The 18,149-nt window shown below is 40.7% G+C and overlaps 1 protein-coding gene across 19 annotated transcripts in view; it reads left to right on the plus strand.

Moving 5' to 3' along the window:
• KIAA1217 (KIAA1217 ortholog) overlaps positions 1-18,149 on the plus strand; it is a 547,501-nt gene that overhangs the window by 476,479 nt on the left and 52,873 nt on the right. For 16 of the 19 annotated variants that reach the window (XR_012157585.2, XR_012157583.2, XR_012157584.2 and 13 more), the window contains 2 exons: positions 8,675-8,779; positions 9,333-9,382. Coding sequence is in view for 16 of the 19 variants with exons in the window: in XM_073334251.2 (XP_073190352.1) it covers positions 8,675-8,779; positions 9,333-9,382 (155 nt within the window). In the remaining 3 variants the exon portion in view is untranslated. The remainder of the gene's footprint in view (positions 1-8,674; positions 8,780-9,332; positions 9,383-18,149) is intronic. The other 3 variants (XM_073334247.2, XM_073334261.2, XM_073334259.2) reach the window with 1 other exon arrangement.

The raw sequence follows: 18,149 nt of genomic DNA on the forward strand, positions 1-18,149 counted from the left end.
AGCGTTTTACATTCATTTTGTACATATATAAACAGTTCCTAAGGGGCCGGGCAGTGGAGGCCTCAGTGGTCTCGTCATTTTTTATGTAGATATTCTGTAGTTAACAGACCCCTTTAAAATGACGAGAAGTGGTCTGAGGCCTCTGAAAACCTCAAACCAGCTCTCTAAGAGCTGCTATTAATACTGTACAATCTAACTTGCTTTAAAAAGAAAAAATGTGTGATTTGCACTGCCTATTCTTAGAACTTACCTTGAAGTAATATTATCCTAAGCTCTTTCTTGGCCACATAAAATGTATTGATTAAGCATAAATGCAGAGAAGAAATTTATGTGGATAGAATTTTGACTAATTCTCTCTTTCCCCTGCAATTCTCCTTGAATTATTCTGTTTCCTGGGATGAAATGAGCAGGTAGAAAGAAACTGGTGCTACACTAGCATGTTTGGAAGTTGTGTGTGTTTGACCTCTAATAACCATATCCTGCTTTTGCTGAAGACAATGGGGCGTTTGCTTTTGGGACTTTGATGTCAGCAGGGATGGAACTGGGGCCAAGAAAAGGTATTCAAAGATATTTCCCATCTTCCCCCTTTGGAGTTTCCCATGTTGATTATATGCTGTGGAAATCAATCTCCTAACTAACAAGTCTGTCAAGGTTAATGTTCGGGGTTTAATGTTTGGCTTGCTGTAGATAATTCTTTCTTCTATTTATTTTATCTCTGCTATTTCCAAGGGTATATAAAGGGAAGGGTAACCACCTTTCTGTATACAGAACTATAAAATCCCTCCTGGCCAGAGGCAAAACCCTTTCACCTGTAAAGGGGTAAGAAGCTAAGATAACCTTGCTGACACCTGACCAAAATGGCCAATGAGGAGACAAGATACTTTCAAAGCTGGATTGGGGGGGAAACAAAGGGTCTGTCTGTCTGTCTGTGTGACGCTTTTGCTGGGAACAGAACAGGAATGGAGTATTAGAATTTGTTAGTAAGTAATCTAGCTAGAAATGCGTTAGATTTCCTTTTGTTTAAATGGCTGGTAAATAAGCTGTGCTGAATGGAATGTATATACCTGTTTTCGTGTCTTTTTGTAACTTAAGGTTTTGCCTAGAGGGATTCTCTATGTTTTGAATCTGATTACCCTGTAAGGTATTTACCATCCTGATTTTACAGAGGTGATTCTTTTACTTTTTCTTCAATTAAAAGTCGTCTTTTAAGATCCTGATTGCTTTTTCATTGTTCTTAAGATCCAAGGGTTTGGGTCTGTGTTCACCTATGCAAATTGGTGAGGGTTTTTATCAAGCCTTCCCCAGGAAAGGGGGTGTAGGGCTTGGGGGGATATTTTTGGGGGAAGACGTCTCCAAGTGGGCTCTTTCCCTGTTCTTTGTTTAACACACTTGGTGGTGGCAGTATAGGGTTCAAGGACAAGGCAAAGTTTGTCCCTTGAGGAAGTTTTTAACCCAAGCTGGTAAGAATAAGCTTAGGTGGTCTTTCATGCAGGTCCCCACATCTGTATCCTAGAGTTCAGAGTGGGGAAGGAACCTTGACATGGTGGCAGAGCGTTGGGATCATTTTAAGATTTTTTTTAGATAATTTTGTGATTTTTTTTTAGATCATTTTGAAGCAGAAGCACAGTAGGATTTAAAAGGACATTTTTTTTCCTTTGGTCTGCTTGGAAGCAGGTTTTAAGCTAAAAGCAGTTAGAGTTTTTTTGTCTCTGCCTGGGGGCCAAAGCAGCAAGTGTAGCAAAGGGATTTGTCTTTTTTGAGCTGGAGTTTTCTCTACCTCAAGGCAGGGTAGTTAACCTCCTGCAGGGAAATTCATAAGTTTTCACAGACCTGAAAAGTTTTTTTTTTTTAAGCTAAGAGTAACTAGAGGGTTTTTCTGTCTATTTGCCTGGAGACAAAGGATTTTTCTGTAGGCTCAGAATAGCTATCAGAGAACATAGGTATCACATTACAGCACACACAAAGAATTTACAAGCCAGTTTTTTGTTTTTTTTTTTACTCTCGGGTGTAAAGTTAGTTAAAAACAGAGAGGCTAAGATGACAGAACCCAAGGCAAAGAAGCCAAAGAGGCTGCCCACAGGAGAGAAATGGAGGTAAAGGAAAAAGGATGGAAGCATGCTGAGGAGGAAAAAGAGGCTGCCCACAGGAGAGAAATGGAGGCAAAGGAAAAAGAGTGGAAGCATGCATTGGAGATGGAGAAGGCAAAGGCTCCGCAGAATAGCAATCCTTCTCCAGTTACCGCTTCACATCCCAGGAAGTTCCCCACCTACAAGGCAGGCGATGATATCGAGGCCCTCTTAGAAAACTTTGAGATATTGGGGGGGAGACGTCTCCAAGTGGGCTGTTTCCCTGTTCTTTGTTTAACACGCTTGGTGGTGGCAGCATCGGGTTCAAGGACAAGGTAAAGTTTATACCTTGAGGAAGTTTTTAACCTAAGCTGGTAAGAATAAGCTTAGGTGGTCTTTCATGCAGGTCCCCACATCTGTACCCTAGAGTTCAGAGTGGGGAAGGAACCACACAAGGCATCTCCTTCCATGGTACCTGAGCACCTAATTCATTCTTGGACTAATTCATTTGTCAAAACAATTGTGTGACAAACTCTGCTTTACAATGATGCAAAAAAGGTTCAAGGGTCATCTGGAAGTTAAAATAATTAAAATGTCTGAACTTTCTTATGCAAAAGAGATATTAAAAGTCTCCTACCATGTTGATTGTAATGGAAACAGTGTAACAGATTGAACTGTTTTATCTTTAAGGAATCATGAGCCCTTAAATCTGAGGCTCAGAAGAAGAATAATTGACTTTGTTAGTGAGTGGCCATGTGCAATTTTAAAGATGATTTGCTTCATATTTTTTTGGATGGCACATTTGTCTGGCTCATGGTGGCCAACTCTGGAGGTTACTGTAGGCAGTGCAGATCTACGAATCCTGAGAGATTGGAAGTAAAGTTGATTTTTTTCAAGTTAGTCTGAATTAACTTGATTAAATGGCATTATTATTTATTTACATTGCTTATAAAACAACACTTAAGTGTTGTAAAATTCCAGTATATTTAGTATTACTATATAAATACTCAGTGCTGTTACTCAGCTATCATCAGATACTGAAATGTCAATTTAATTATGCAACACATTCTCCCTGCAATAAAAATACAGTTTTCTGAGATTTATTAAACTTTTTCTGAACTCACAACTTTTGCCTTTGCCTTTTTATGCCACCTAGGAATCCTGATGGATGTTAAGGTCAAATGGGAAAAAAAAAAAAGCAGCAGCTATTGGTTCTCTTAGTTAATGCAGTCACATTTCACACCTTGACGCTTGTGTTTAGATAGTAAGCTAAGTATGATGGCCTTATCCAAGGCCATATTGGATGTTATTCCCATCATAAAACCACTGTTTTGGATGACACAACTGCGTATGGGCAGCCCCAGCAGTGAACCAGAAAAGCTGTTTATCTAATTTGTCCTCAGCACAGTTGTGGACGGTGGGAGCCCCATCACTAATGCAATAAGTAATGCATTTATGAGGAAGTATTACAGTGATGTGGCCTAAAGATCTTGCAAACTCGCCCCATCCCCCAGCCCTTTAGCCAGATGACTCTCTAGCTACTGGATAACTTTGGACAAAATCGACCTGAGATAATTGACCAGTCCGATTTACATCCTGGGGGTCTTTCCTTGTCTTACACTTTGCAATCAAATGTAGTAGAGTATCTAATTATAAGCAAGCTTTTACTGGTGCTAAGAGTATTTTCTGATTAGGCTTCCACTTTTGGCTCCCGCACGCAAAAGGCTATGATAGGTGGCTCCTGCTTGTGGTTGGCTCTGACCTGGTGTGATAGAAAGTCTCTGAGAAGTTTTCTCCCTACCTTAGGCTCCTGCGCAGGGACTGTAGGGTGGGGAGGAGAGCTGCTACTCCATGCTATTGCCACTTGTTAGCACCAGCCTCTCCAAAAAGAGTGGGGTGGTGTAATGGCCACAGCCCTGTCCCCATACCTGCCAGTAGAGTTGGCTAACTACAGAAGGCAGTGCAGGCTGCACCCATTTAAAAGGCATGTGTTAATTTGTATCCTGGGTTGCTCCAGAAAGAATGCTAGCAGTGATATCTCTCTGTGTTTGGGCAGAATCACATATAGTTTCTCTGCATGCAGTTCATCCAGTGAAAGCCAAGCCAAGTGGCTGAACCCATATGATTTGTACAGGGGAATGGCACCTGCACTTTGGCATCCTGCTAGTTGAGGAATATGACCAAGATACGACATTCCACTTCCTATAGCTGATGTGGGATAATTGCTCATGTATAAGGATTGGCAAAGATTATTGCACTCAGTAATGTTTAAAAGCGTTACTCTTAATTTACCGTGCAGGTGAGAGAGTTTGATTCTGGTTTTATTATAAGATGATTGAGATGTATGATAATGTACGCCGGAAATCAAACATCTCTTTAATTGTGCTCATCCTTTTACTTGGGGACAGCAAGCAGAGTATTCCCATTACACTTCACTTTACACCTTCCTGGAATTCCTGCATCCAGCCACCTTGCCTGCTGAAGAGGGTTCAGGTGAGGTCTGTCAGTACCACTCCTATTTGGGAATTGAGAAATGCAAAGCTCTCCCACTGCATAGAAGCAGTTCATACAAAAATTACCAGCCTATTTTTATGATGTTAACATTTTTAACATATGCTCTTCTCCCATGGTTAAACAGGAGAAAATATGTCTATGCCTGTATCTGACTTTGTTCCTGGTGAATCATATAGAATCTGTACCTTGGTTTAAACATAAAATGTCATCACATTGAAAAAGCCTGCTCTGGGATAACATGCTAAGTAGCTCCTGGGGTGGTATCTGAAGTGCCATTTGAATACGAGTATTCAAAGTGGTGTGCACACATAGCCTAGGGTAGGTGATGAACATAAATGAACGATTGCATGATTGAATTTCTAGTTTGTGCCTGTACCGGGCATGAAGCAGCTCCTCTACAGTGTGAACATAAAAGATACCCCCAGGAAAGGGAAGGAACATGCAAGTAATGCTTGGATATTTCCCAGTGGGAAAAGAATATCACTGTGGCAGAGTGTAGTGCCCAGCACAGAACAACCCCCAACCAGTTACAATACAGGTGATGACTTGTTCCACACAAAGATCAACTGAATCGCAAGAAATAAACCTAATGATAGAATCTAAAGCCTCAGAGCTGTCAGCGATTGGGCTCCAGAAAGACACGGTTTTGGTTTAGTTGTGCTTCTCTCAGAGAGTGAGATTGGTGTGACAGTCTTGTTTTCTGAACAACTGGCTAGGAAGAGAATTATAAACTGCTTGCCTGAAGAATGAAACTGAGGAGTTTCTCCAGCAGTACTTTGTTTTGCTGAGGCACCATGCTGCTTGTGCAGGAGGTGCCAAGTATGATTGAGAAAGCTGTTGGAACTGGGTGTACGTTCAGTCTTTGCCCTGCCCTTCTCCTCACACAACAACTGGCTCTCCCCGTGTTCCTGTGAAAATCATACCAAACAATGTAAGCAAGTTCCTTTCTATTCCTGTACAGTCAAAATGTGCAGTTGCTTTGGTAACACTGAAAAACAAGCAACCCTCCCCTTTTCCCTTGCTGCGGGGGAGATGGAAGCTAATCTTGGGACATGGGGTGATGAGGGCACATTCTTTCTTCATGCTAAGATGGTTGGAGGGGTCCTCAGGAAGGCTGCGGCAGCACATTCTTCTCCTTCCTGCTCCCGTGCAACACATTCTTCTTTCCTCCTCTCCTGGGGTTTTTTTGCATCCCATCCTGCCACTGGGGTCTCAATAGCACATTATTTCTAACCCCCCTCTGACTCAGGGAGGAAAGCTTGCCAGCACATTCCCTCTGTAGGAGACAGGAGGGGGAGAGGATACCAAAGCATATTCTTCTTCTCCAGACCGTAGCTGGTTTTACAGTCACAGGCATCACTGGCTATAGATCATCTGGTCTGTTTAGACCCAGCTGTCATAATGTTTATGTACAATCCTGTGACCGGGTCTGATGGCAATCTTTTATTCCAAAAATTTAATGATTAAAGGAAAAATTATCAAACTCTGGCACTTCATATTCAGCACCATAATAAAAGTAGTCTGATCTTCAAAGGTCCTGTAGCTTTCATTGACTTCACTGGGACCTGTGAGTTCTCTGAAAATCAGGCTAATTTTATTGTGTTGACTAAATATCAGTTTAGAGGCTTAATTTTAGGCCACCTACTTAAGACATTTTTGGCTTAGATGATCATAATAAATACATGGACATAAGAATGGAACCATTTAAAAAAATCCTGCCTGGTCTTTTGCAAAATAAAGAATTCTGGACTGTATGTAGCGTTCTTTAGCATCCTTAATGTTCTTACCATGTGACAATAACGTGGGCTATGGGTTTGATCGCACAAGTTGATTCCTCATCATCTTCTACTTCTCAGCCTGCCCCCCCCCATAAAAATGTATTTTCCTAACCTTTCGTTATCAGTTTTGTATTGCCATAATTTAATTTGAACAATAAAATTGTTTCCAGATTGTCAAGTGTGAGATGGAAAGACAGTGTTATTTATATGTTAGTAAAGCAGATAGTCTTCTTCCAGTTCAGTTTGGATCCAGAAAGGTTTTTTGGTGATAAACCTGAAAACTGCTTTCATTATTAAGTGACAGGAACACTGCATTAAAGTTTGTTAGAATGGTTTTACTTCAGACATGTAGTGCTTGCTCTTTGTTCCACTAGATGGTTTCAAAGGTTACTGTGGTCCAAAGCACTTTTCTTAGTTCTGAGGTCAATAATGGTGGAAACAGAAAATGATGCAACATATTTCTCAATTTAAAATAAATTAGGTCAGATTCGTTAACATTTTAGGGTGCTCTTAAAGTGGCCTTTCTGCTTGAAAACGAAAGGGGTGTGTGTGTGTGTGGGTTAAAGCAATGATCGGACACACCAGAGTTTATCCCTTGATGCCAGCTGACTCAGCCCTCTCCTTCTTTGTGTCTCCTCTGCCTTCAGTAAGGATCTTCTCTGTCACAGATGTTTCTGGTGTCCTGTTTCCTTGACATCATCTTATGGAGGCTTCAGAGATGCAGAATCTCTCTCAGCTCCCCACAGCTCATTGCTTCCCAACAAAGTGGAATTTCATGTCCAGAGTAGGTGTGAGGCGACCCCTGGTGACTAGTTGCAGAGGTGGTGGCATCCTTTCAATCATTTCATGTAGCTTCAGCCATTTATTGACACCCATGCTTGATTTTCCCATACCAACTAGTATTCTTTATGGAACCAACCTGAAGCTGGTACTGGGACCTGATACTGGGAGCAGGCACTGCTATATGCCTAGCTCACTTGTAAGATGGCATGTGGATGTGGTAATGTAGTAAAAACCTAACTCTGAATGTGTTCCCCCGACCATTTAGTTTACAATGGCCCAGAGTATGAACGTCCCAATTTCTCTTGTGCACATCTTCTGCAAAGTAGTATGATTGCTACTGCTGTATCAGGCCACTCATCGTTTGGAAGGGGTTGTTCCTGGCCATCTTGTTTTTCGGATGATTCTTAGCATGTTCTGGAATGGCATTAGTCTGATTTCCCACTGATTGCTCAAGGGAAGTAAAGATAAAAATATAGCGTCATGCCACATTTTATACATGTGTAAAACATTAAATGTATTAAATATTTAGGGCCAAATTTTCAGAAAGGCACACTTGAGGTATTACACTGTTATGTATCTACAGGCCAGCAGTTACCATGATGACATGTGAAAATCAAGGAACTCTGTGTGCAAATGGCTATTTTGGAACCTGTTGAGCTGGTCTCATGGGCATTTACCTGATTTTTATGTACACTTCTGTTAAATACACGTGCAAATATAGATACACAATTGTGTGTGAACCTCCAGCTTCCCTGTCCAAAAATGTGGTCCTTGTTGTTTAATACAGACCGGCACCTCAAGAAAAATATTGACAATAGCCCTTATGTACCATATTTATTCTCTATTTCTTTTCATCTACTTTTTTTAATTAGTTAGGACATTTGCATGACAATGGGATCTCTTTATTTTAGAGTTAATGTCTTCTTGCTTTACCTGAAGTCCTATGCCTGTGATTGTGACATTGCAATCATTTTCACAGCAGATAGCTATGATGTCAAATGCAAAGAATTCTGATTTTGGGTGGGAAGCAGGCAGCTGGAGCAAATTAAATGCTTCTGAAGCAAAGATTCTGGTTTTGCGCATAGTTAAAATACTAACAACAAGGAGCCTGAAGTCCTTCATCGTATAGTCCTTATACTCAGGTAGAACTCTAGTCCAATGGAGATTAAAAAAACACAAGAAAATGTATGTATAGCTGCAGAATTGTTTCTGGGGAGGATGATTTTCAATAGTTTCCAGGAGTTATTAGCTGACGAGCTAAGTGCCTTTTTCGTGAGATCACTATATTAAAACTATACTTTTTATCATCTGTTTTTTATCCCATGCAGATGTCTTTGTATTGTCTGTTTGTTATCATACGACACTTTGTCTAAAACCAGGATGTGGCCAGCCTTTTTAACAAGGTGTATGCAAATTGATACCCATGAGCCTTTGCACAAACATCTTTCCAATCCTGTGATAATCATTCATCTAGAAAAATGAGTCTGAAAGCAAATATATCTGGCTTTAACAAACGATTCTCTTGTCTTACAGAGAGAGGATGCAAGCCATGGAGAAACAGATTGCCAGTTTAACTGGTCTTGTTCAGTCTGCGCTTTTTAAAGGGCCAAATACAAGTAATAGCAAAGATGCTTCTAGGTAAAAAAAAGAATTCATTAAATCTGTTTCTCTGTAATTATTGTTAATGATCAATCAGCAAAATTAAACATTTAATGTAATAACAGAAGACTGAATGCTCAACATTTAAAAACTTTTTTATCACTTTTGATAAGAGCTGGATTGTTAGGCAGAGCGGGAAAAGTATTCCAGCCAATGAATGGAGATTTAACTGCATTGTTCTTGTTGATGTTAATAGGAATAATATGGTTAAATCTCTGTGCTTAGTGCTGGAAATGTACCCCTTTGCTTAACCTGTATTTAAAAGCTTATTTTGAAAAACAAACAAACAAAAAACCCACAAATCTACAATCCACCAGCAACTTAAATGAAAAAAACAAAACAAAAAAATCCTGACAACAACAACAAAAACCCAGTTTGTATGGTCAACAGGGTAATTTTTATTTAGTTATGATAAACCTCACTGCAAATCTACAGTAAAGCTAGTCCTTGAAAGTTGCTTAAATAGCTATTTGCGAGAAAAATTCCGTTTTGGAAATTTTAAAGCTGACTTTTCTTTTCTTTCTTTCTATAGTGAGAAGATGGTGAAAACCATGTCCAGTAAAAGCAATATTGACAGTGCAGGTAAGACCATTCTTTTTTAATTGTACAGAATACACAAATCTACACTGTAACTCAGAGTCCTGTAGATATTAACATCTTATGGGAATGCTAATGCAACTGTAATTATAGTGTCAGAAGCAAGGCTATAGGCAAAGGATATGAGAACCAATCAGTTCCTTGTTACCAGTGGTTACTTGAAAGGGACAGTATATGCACACCTGTGCAGGGAGCCAGCACAAGGTTTAGGTAAGGCATAGCCCTTGTGCTGGTTCTCAGAAAAGGGGTGAATTTCACTGCATATGCATATCTCCTATAAGGCATATTCCAAATCCGGACTTGTATTGGGGGATGTCAAGGTTCCTCCCCCACTCTGAACTCTAGGGTACAGATGTGGGGACCTGCATGAAAAACCTCCTAAGCTTATCTTTACCAGCTTAGGTCTAAACTTCCCCAAGGTACAAAATATTCCACCCGTTGTCCTTGGACTGGCCGCTACCACCACCAAACTAATACTGGTTACTGGGGAAGAGCTGTTTGGACACATCCTTCCCCCCAAAATACTTCCCAAAACCTTGCACCCCACTTCCTGGACAAGGTTTGGTAAAAAGCCTCACCAATTTGCCTAGGTGACTACAGACCCAGACCCTTGGATCTTAAGAACAATGAACAATCCTCCCAACACTTGCACCCCCCATTTCCTGGGAAATGTTGGATAAAAAAAGCCTCACCAATTTGCATAGGTGACCACAGACCCAAACCCTTGGATCTGAGAACAATAAAAAAGCATTCAGTTTCTTACAAGAAGACTTTTAATAAAAATAGAAGTAAATAGAAATGAAGAAATCCCCCCTGTAAAATCAGGATGGTAGATATCTTACAGGGTAATTAGATTCAAAAAACATAGAGAACCCCTCTAGGCAAAACCTTAAGTTACAAAAAAGATACACAGACAGAAATAGTTATTCTATTCAGCACAATTCTTTTCTCAGCCATTTAAAGAAATCATAATCTAACACATACCTAGCTAGATTACTTACTAAAAGTTCTAAGACTCCATTCCTGGTCTATCCCCGACAAAGACCAGCATATAGACAGACACACAGACCCTTTGTTTCTCTCCCTCCTCCCAGCTTTTGAAAGTATCTTGTCTCCTCATTGGTCATTTTGGTCAGGTGCCAGCGAGGTTACCTTTAGCTTCTTAACCCTTTACAGGTGAGAGGAGCTTTCCCCTGGCCAGGAGGGATTTCAAAGGGGTTTACCCTTCCCTTTATATTTATGACAGGGGAAAAAAATAGTGGTATCCTCACAAACTCCACCCAAGACAAGCTCTTCCTATGTGAGGTACCAAAATCCCATAGCGCTCACAGCAGACTGTGCAGATATTAAGAATATGATCGCATGTGCTCTGCTGGGCCCTCCCTCTGCAGAGTTTAGATACAGCTATAGGCAAGGCAGGTTTAAGACATAGGAACTTGCCTATGACTATAGCTCTGAGTCATATGAGGGTATTAGCATCTTGGTTACATTATTTTTAAAAATTGCTTCTGTCCCTTATGGTTGGAAAGGAACTTGAAAATGTGACCCAAATGTAACCAATGCAGTGATGTGGGCTTGAGTGTGCAGACCAGCTCCTGCAGAGAGAGGTGCAGCAGCCAGTAGAGTCAGTGAGGAGACTCTATGATCCCACATTCAGCTCCAGAGCAGACCAGGCTCTCGTTGCTTGCATTGTTACTAAAACTCTATTTATGCATATTGAGATGGTTTAAAATATTATTGAATTCCTTTTTACCTATCCAAATTGTCAACTAGTAAGAGAAAAAATGGTTTTTATCCATTGTGGAAATGTCCTATATAATTTAGTAGAGAATTACAACCTTTCTGTAGGATGTTTAAACATTCCTGTAGAATTAAATAGATAATTCTAGCCCTGATGTAGAATTGTATTGGTGGTATTTAAAGCAAACAAACCAGCCCTACGGACAAGGTGTAATTCTAAATTAAATTCTGTAGATTTTTAGTCACTCGCTACAGACCCCTATTACATTTCTAAAGAAACCTATAGATTTCATCTCTATTAAATTCTGTAGGATTTTTCTGTAAGGGTAGTTTGGCAATAAGATGCTGTAGATATAATGATGCTAAGAAACATAGCAGTCAGCAAGATAGCATTTTCTCTTATTAAGCCACATTGATCTGTTACTAACTATTGGCATCCTCCTACAATGTGTTGGGTAGTCATCAGTTCCTATGAAGCCAATAAAGTTTGAGGTTCCTCAGCATATGTCAGGATTAGGTCATATTTAGAGTCACAGTTCTGGGCAATTTTGAGGGGCAGGATAAGGATATTACAAAAGAACATGCCAGCTAACATAAGCACCCATGCAACTACAGTTCTTTAAATTATTTGCAGAAGTGTCAGTTGCTCTGGCAGTCTTCAGCAGCATTTGTTAATTTGTCTCTTTCTGGGCCTGTGTGTCTCTATTGCAGTGGATGCAAGCAGAAGCAGTTCTGTAATTGCTAGCAACTGTTCCAACTAAGAGGACTCTGGTCTGGCATGAAATACAGGTTGCCAACCTTGCAGTTTATTAGCAAATCTATTGTACCACTCACCAGCCATTCCAGTGGTGATGTTAATTCAGCTCCAAGAATTCCGTTTCCCTAGAATAGCAGTGTGACCTCAGATTGAACATGGCCAATAGAGAAACAGACCAGAACTAAAAAATATTGAACATATGCAGCAGAGAACAATTTAAGAGCCTGATACTAGAACTGGATCCCTCCAATTGAACCCTTGAGACTGCATGGAACCCCACTGAAGTCAGGATCTCACCCTAAATAGGTAGGACAGTGTTCTTTGGTATAAAAACAGTACAGTTTGTAAAGAAAAAATGGCTGTTCAATACTTTCAGGCAATTTGGAGAAAAATAATCTGTCTTTCTAGGAACTGCAATAGGATCATATTCAATAACATTCCTATTATCTTCCCCAGTCATTACATGATAAAAATAGATAATATTTTGCAGTCACATAGATCCTGTCAAATACAAAGCACTGTAACAACAATAACTAATTAACCTTCAAAATGTCCGTACTAGGTAGCCATGGCAAGTATTATTTATTCTCTTTTCCCTGATGGTGAAACTGATGTAGGGAGATGTTCCCAAGACCACATAAACCAGTCTTATGACTGAATCTCTCCTGGCAGCCAATACTGTGCCCATTCCCACTAGACTGATATATCCTATATTTTGAACAATTTGAAAGGTTTCTGTTTCTGATATTATAGCACATGCACATTAAAAAAGCATTTATAATAACTGGAAACTTGAAATCTACCCATCTTTGTATTTCACTTCTTGTAATGGCACTGTGTACCTTTTAGGCCTTCTGGCTGTCCCTGTGCCTTTACTAACTCACACAAACCTTTTTTGCAGCACTGTTTAGGGATGGAGATCATGACTCATGCCATGACTGAGACCTTGTATTCATGCAGCTAAGTTCCCCTTAGGTCACTAAGTCACTAAGTTCCCCCTAGGTCAGGTTTATGCATGTCACCCACAAGTGAGGGTTGCTACATAAGCCCAAGTTCCAACTCCTATTATCTTAAATAAAACCAGATTTTACTCGCATAGGGTAGTAATAAAGGGGGGGGGCTTAAATAAAAGGGTATGTAAAATACACTCTACAAGAAAAAGCTCTGCTTAGTTACTGAGTTATAAATTATGTTTATATATATGAAAACTTCACATAGTACAATAATCTTTGGACTGACAAAGCAAGGACTGCCGGTGTTCAAGGCATTACATGTTCCAAGGTATGTGGATAATTCAAGCTCCTATTTCCTTTATAGCTCTGCTCAGCTTGTCAGCATATGCTAAATAATGCCTTTATTTTTCTCCAAACATATTTGAATTTTAACATACCTTCACCCTCCAAAATCAGTTTTGTTGACTCTCATTTGGTTTTGACCGATCCCTGACATGGATTAGGTATGGCCATTAGGCAATAGCCTCTTAAAATACACACTTTCACTTAACTACAGCATACATAGCCATCATCTTTAGTAATTTCAAATAACACTTTAAAACAGAGCTATAGAAAAACATTGATTGAGCAATCCCTTCTAGAGCACTGGTAAGCAGAAATGGGAATTGCTTCCCATCCTTAACAAAGAAACAGCTGTGGAAGATAAAAAGTGACTCAGAAATATAGTACAACATTATATTGTACATCACATATCCTGATGACAGGAGACTTTGATCAGACAGAAATAATATGGGAAAGGCTCATTGGAAACAAACTCAAACCTTCTAAATTGTATATACAGGTACCTATCCGTGCTTTAATATTGTTATCTCGAATATGGTATTTCATGAAAACCAAAAAGCAGTATCCTTTTAGTTTGCCAACATTTTGGGTCCTTTAGCTTGAAATATTAAATAAATAAAATGAGACTGTTACGGTCATAAAGTTTGCTTATCATGTTTTTTTCCTTTAGACTCAACTCTGTTTTTTTCACAGAACTCTGTTACACACATCACAGAAATAATAATAAACTGCACAACAGGGTTAAAAAAACAGTGATCTTCCACAAATTTAGTTATGCAACTGCCACTGACGTGAATGGGAATCCTATAACTATGTCCCTATAAACTACTTCAGCCCCCAAAAGCTAAGAGAAATTAGAATATTAGAAATATTCTGTCTATTGATTTATATCTCTCCCAGACATACGCACACCAACAAACACCCACCAACCCTCACTCTTTTCCACCCTATTTTTCTTTTCAAGTGGCCAGGATAGAGAAGGCACATAAGACAATGTGCTCTTTAGAGAACCTTTCAAAATCTGGGAACCACAGCTTGTTAGTGGTGAAGTTGCAGCTTTAACTTTGAATGTTCTTATTTTGTTTAGTGGACTCTATTCCAGTATTTGTGAGATTCAAATGATTGTGACACTGTATTCCCTAGTGATATTTGAATACAAGAGGGCTATTTTTAACGAGTGGATGGGCAACCCAGTTCAAAAAATCTTTGTATTTGGCCTTATCTTTCTCTTCAGCCAAGCCTGGATCAAACCCAAACCTCCTTTAGCGGCCTGGATAGATAAATAAAGGTGTTCTGAAGGATAGTAAAATGGAAGGAGAATGATGGTCTTGTGACTATAGCAAAGGACTGTGAGTTAGAAAGTCTGGGTCCTATTCCATGCCCAGCCACAGACTACCTGTCTGGTCCTGAACATGTTACAGATACTTCACCTCTCTGTGCCTCTGTTTAAAAATGGGGCTTCTGTTCAGCTTTGTTCACTAACTTTTGTAAAATACTTGGATGTTTTCAATACAAAACACTATAAAAGTGCAAAGTATATTTTGTATTAAATGTCTTTTCGCTCTTGCCTAGCTGGCCTTCTAATCACCAGTCTATAGCCTAGGCCTGCTTCCAAGAGAGAGAACTACACTCCCCATACCAACTATCTGCTCACTCAGCTGTCTTGTTCTTCCTTTCTGATGAAATGCCAATCTGTGGAAACCAACTACTGATCACCAGAGCACTTGCACGCTTGCTGAGAGCCTGCCCTATACTAATATTTCATATTCCAAGTGCTTCCCTGTAGTGCTTGAGAAAGCAATGGATACAGGGGTGAAAGTAAGTTAGAGGACTTACCGGTGCGCCGAAGTCCTGAGCAGGGGGCATGGCCTGAACTGGAAGAGGCTTGGCCTGAACCAGAAGAGGCTTGGCCTTAAATCCCCGGGCCCTTTAAATCTTGATTTAAAGGGCCCGGGGCTCCAGCTGCGGTAGTGGCGGCTGGGAGCCCTGGGCCCTTTAAATCACTGAGGAGCCCCGGGGCCTCCTGACTGCCACCGTTACCCCGGGGCTCTGGGCTCTGGCAGAGCTTTAAAGGGCCTGGGGCTCCACTGTGGTAGCATCTGCCGGAGCCCCGAGCCCTTTTAAATCCCCACCAGAGCCCCGCCGCTGCTACCCCAGGGCTTTAAATTGCCATCTGGGAAAGCCGGTCCCAGTACGGCACACGGGCTCTTACCAGTACGCCGTACCAGGGCATACCGGCTTACTTTCACCTCTGAATGGATACCGTGGCTAACAGGTGGCTAGTGCAGGCTCATGGCAGTGGTTGGAGTGGCACATCAGAGAACAAGAAAAAGACCTACCTGTGAGAGGGAGTGGCAGGAAGGGAGATTAGGTTGGGCAGGGGGTGGGCACTTGTCTTTTCGGGAAGTGGATCACAATCCAGCTCTAGTTACAAAGAGGACAGGCAAGTGTGGGAGGTATATGTACTGGTTAGGGGCCAGATTTTCGTGAGTGCTTATGGGTACGAGGCATACGCCTGCCTGTCTGATCACTGGTTTGGTGATTGAACTGTGGGAGCTATTGCCTGGGGCAGGGATTAAAAGGGTAGGCTTTTAAAAAAATAAAAAGCCCAGAATTGTAGCTAAGAATCTGAACTGTTAAAGAACAGCTTTCAGAACTTTTTGGGAATCCTGTCTGTATTGTCTGTGAATTTAATATTCTTCTTTTTAAAAAATGCAAAAAAAATGGTGCATATGGGATGGAGAAAGTGAGATGTCCCTACAAAGAAAGCTGCATCATACATATTGGCAGATGCATAGATAAGTATTGATGTATATTAGACTGCAGTGTGAAATGTGCACAGGATAGCAATAAACACAAAGGCTGCTTGTTTCTCAAGCATTGCATTTTGTAAAGGAGCTCCTTAGAAGGTAAGCGAGTATTGAATGATGCTGAAGTGTAGCAAAAATATGTGATAGCTTGCTCAGCAAGGAAATGAAGATGGTGTTGTTTAAGTTATTTAAGATCTAACTGGAGTGTGTTTAAGTAAGGTATAGCATTACAGCTTCAAGCCGTGGGTTAGAACAGCCTTTTGTCTCTTCATGTATCAGGAAGTCGATGGTATGGTACAGCAGTGTACTGCGTGGGTGCAGTCCATCATGCATATGCTTTTATGGACAGGACTTGCTCCTTTGTTTCCTGATTTTATATACTTAAATAAACCAGTGAAGACGATTTTTACAAATCCCCCAGCCTCTTTTTAAATGGAAACAAAGACACACATCAGAAAATGGACAGTTTGCCTTTTTTTCAAACATCTTCCATGTGGGAAGGATTTGCGGAAATAACATGATAAGGCACATACACCTGTTGCCAAAAGAACAACATGTTTGCAGCAGGCTGTGCTTTATCTTTGTATGCTTTGCTAGTTGACTCAACCAACTAATGATTAGTGGACTGGGTGTAAATATAAGTCCACAGGGTTCATTTTCATGCAGTGGGTGTGGTGTGCAGAGTGTCCCTCTCTACACTGAGGATTTATCCTTAAAAAGCAAAGAAAAGCTTGCAATTCTAGCTTTAGCTTTGATTTCATTAAACTTGTCATAGAGCGGGGCATGGGTGAAGCAAATAGTGACCTAAGCTACTATGCACAGGAAGGATTCCCATCTTCATTGACAAGTTGCTTTCAGTTTATGCAGGCTGTACGTTTTTCCTGAGAGTGGAGGAGGTGGTTGGAGTGAGGAGGAATGGGAGTGACAGATGTATGACAGACAGGGAACCCTGCAGACATACTGTCCTCTTACTCTGTGCACCAGGGACTGACTTGCCATTGTGACCAGCAGGGTGTGCAAGGCAACATAATACTGTGGAGTCATTCAAAAAATGAGGCAGGTCCTGCTTACAGTCTCTCAGTCTGCCTGTTTCCGGGGAAAAACACACTAAGACGACAATTAAAAATGAGAAATGTCAAAATGCAGATGTAATGTGGATACTGGCTGCAGATTTCAGATTTGATTGTATTACATGAAGAAAACTACTATGCACGTAAAAAGAACTGGCCTAACTATGATGGCTTGATCAAGGAATAATGTTTTGTTAAGAACATAGTTTCACAGCTTTTTGTGATTGTTTTAAAAATCATGTGTAGAGTCCTGCACAACCAGCGCTGGTTTTAAATGCAGTTCTGTGTACAGATGGCAATCGAAGATGAGGGGATGGGCAGATTAGTGGGGGCAGCATACAGTTGGATAGTGTCTGTTGTGCCACCATTTTATTTCTGGTTTGGGAATATGGTGGTTACTCTTTTTATACTTTTTAAGAATAAGCCTGTGGAGTTGCTAGCTGGGAACATGTAACTGGTAATTGAGTAGCCGACTAGGATGTTTTCCTGTGCTTGTTTTCCACACACCTGTGTGCCTGGTTAAATCTCTTTCCCATGCCAACCAGTCAACAAATAGGTAGTGTAGGATCTTTATGTGTACTGATCAAGTCAGTCTCTGATGGCCCCTACATAGGGTGGGCATTGCCACATCTCCGGATTGCTAGATACTCCGATACTTCCAGGAATTGCATGGGTCCCCCACCCCCATCAGCATGACCTTGCATGCACGGTCACGCTGCATGAAGGATGCCATTTTGAAGAGTGTGCTGCCTCATCCCTGGCAGCATAACCTCACGTGGTCATACTGGAGTGCAGAGCAGCGAGCTCTTCAAAATGGCATTGTCCATTCATGATACTACACAAAACCATGTCCAGTTTTATTTTTGTACTAGACAGAGGACAAAATTATATTTTTTTAAAAAAGGACTATCTGGCTTAAATTGAACAAATAGCCTGCCTAACCCTACACTACAATTTTAGCCATGTTGGGAGGGCCCAGTTAGAGCATAGCTATCTCCAAACCTAGATCCAGCACAGTTCTGTTTGGTAGGGAATGGTCCAGTGGGTGGTCAGCATGACTTGCAGTTACAGTTAATCTCC

This window comes from Lepidochelys kempii, chromosome 2 (genome assembly GCF_965140285.1).
Source record: "Lepidochelys kempii isolate rLepKem1 chromosome 2, rLepKem1.hap1, whole genome shotgun sequence".
NCBI classification, from domain to species: domain Eukaryota; kingdom Metazoa; phylum Chordata; order Testudines; family Cheloniidae; genus Lepidochelys; species Lepidochelys kempii.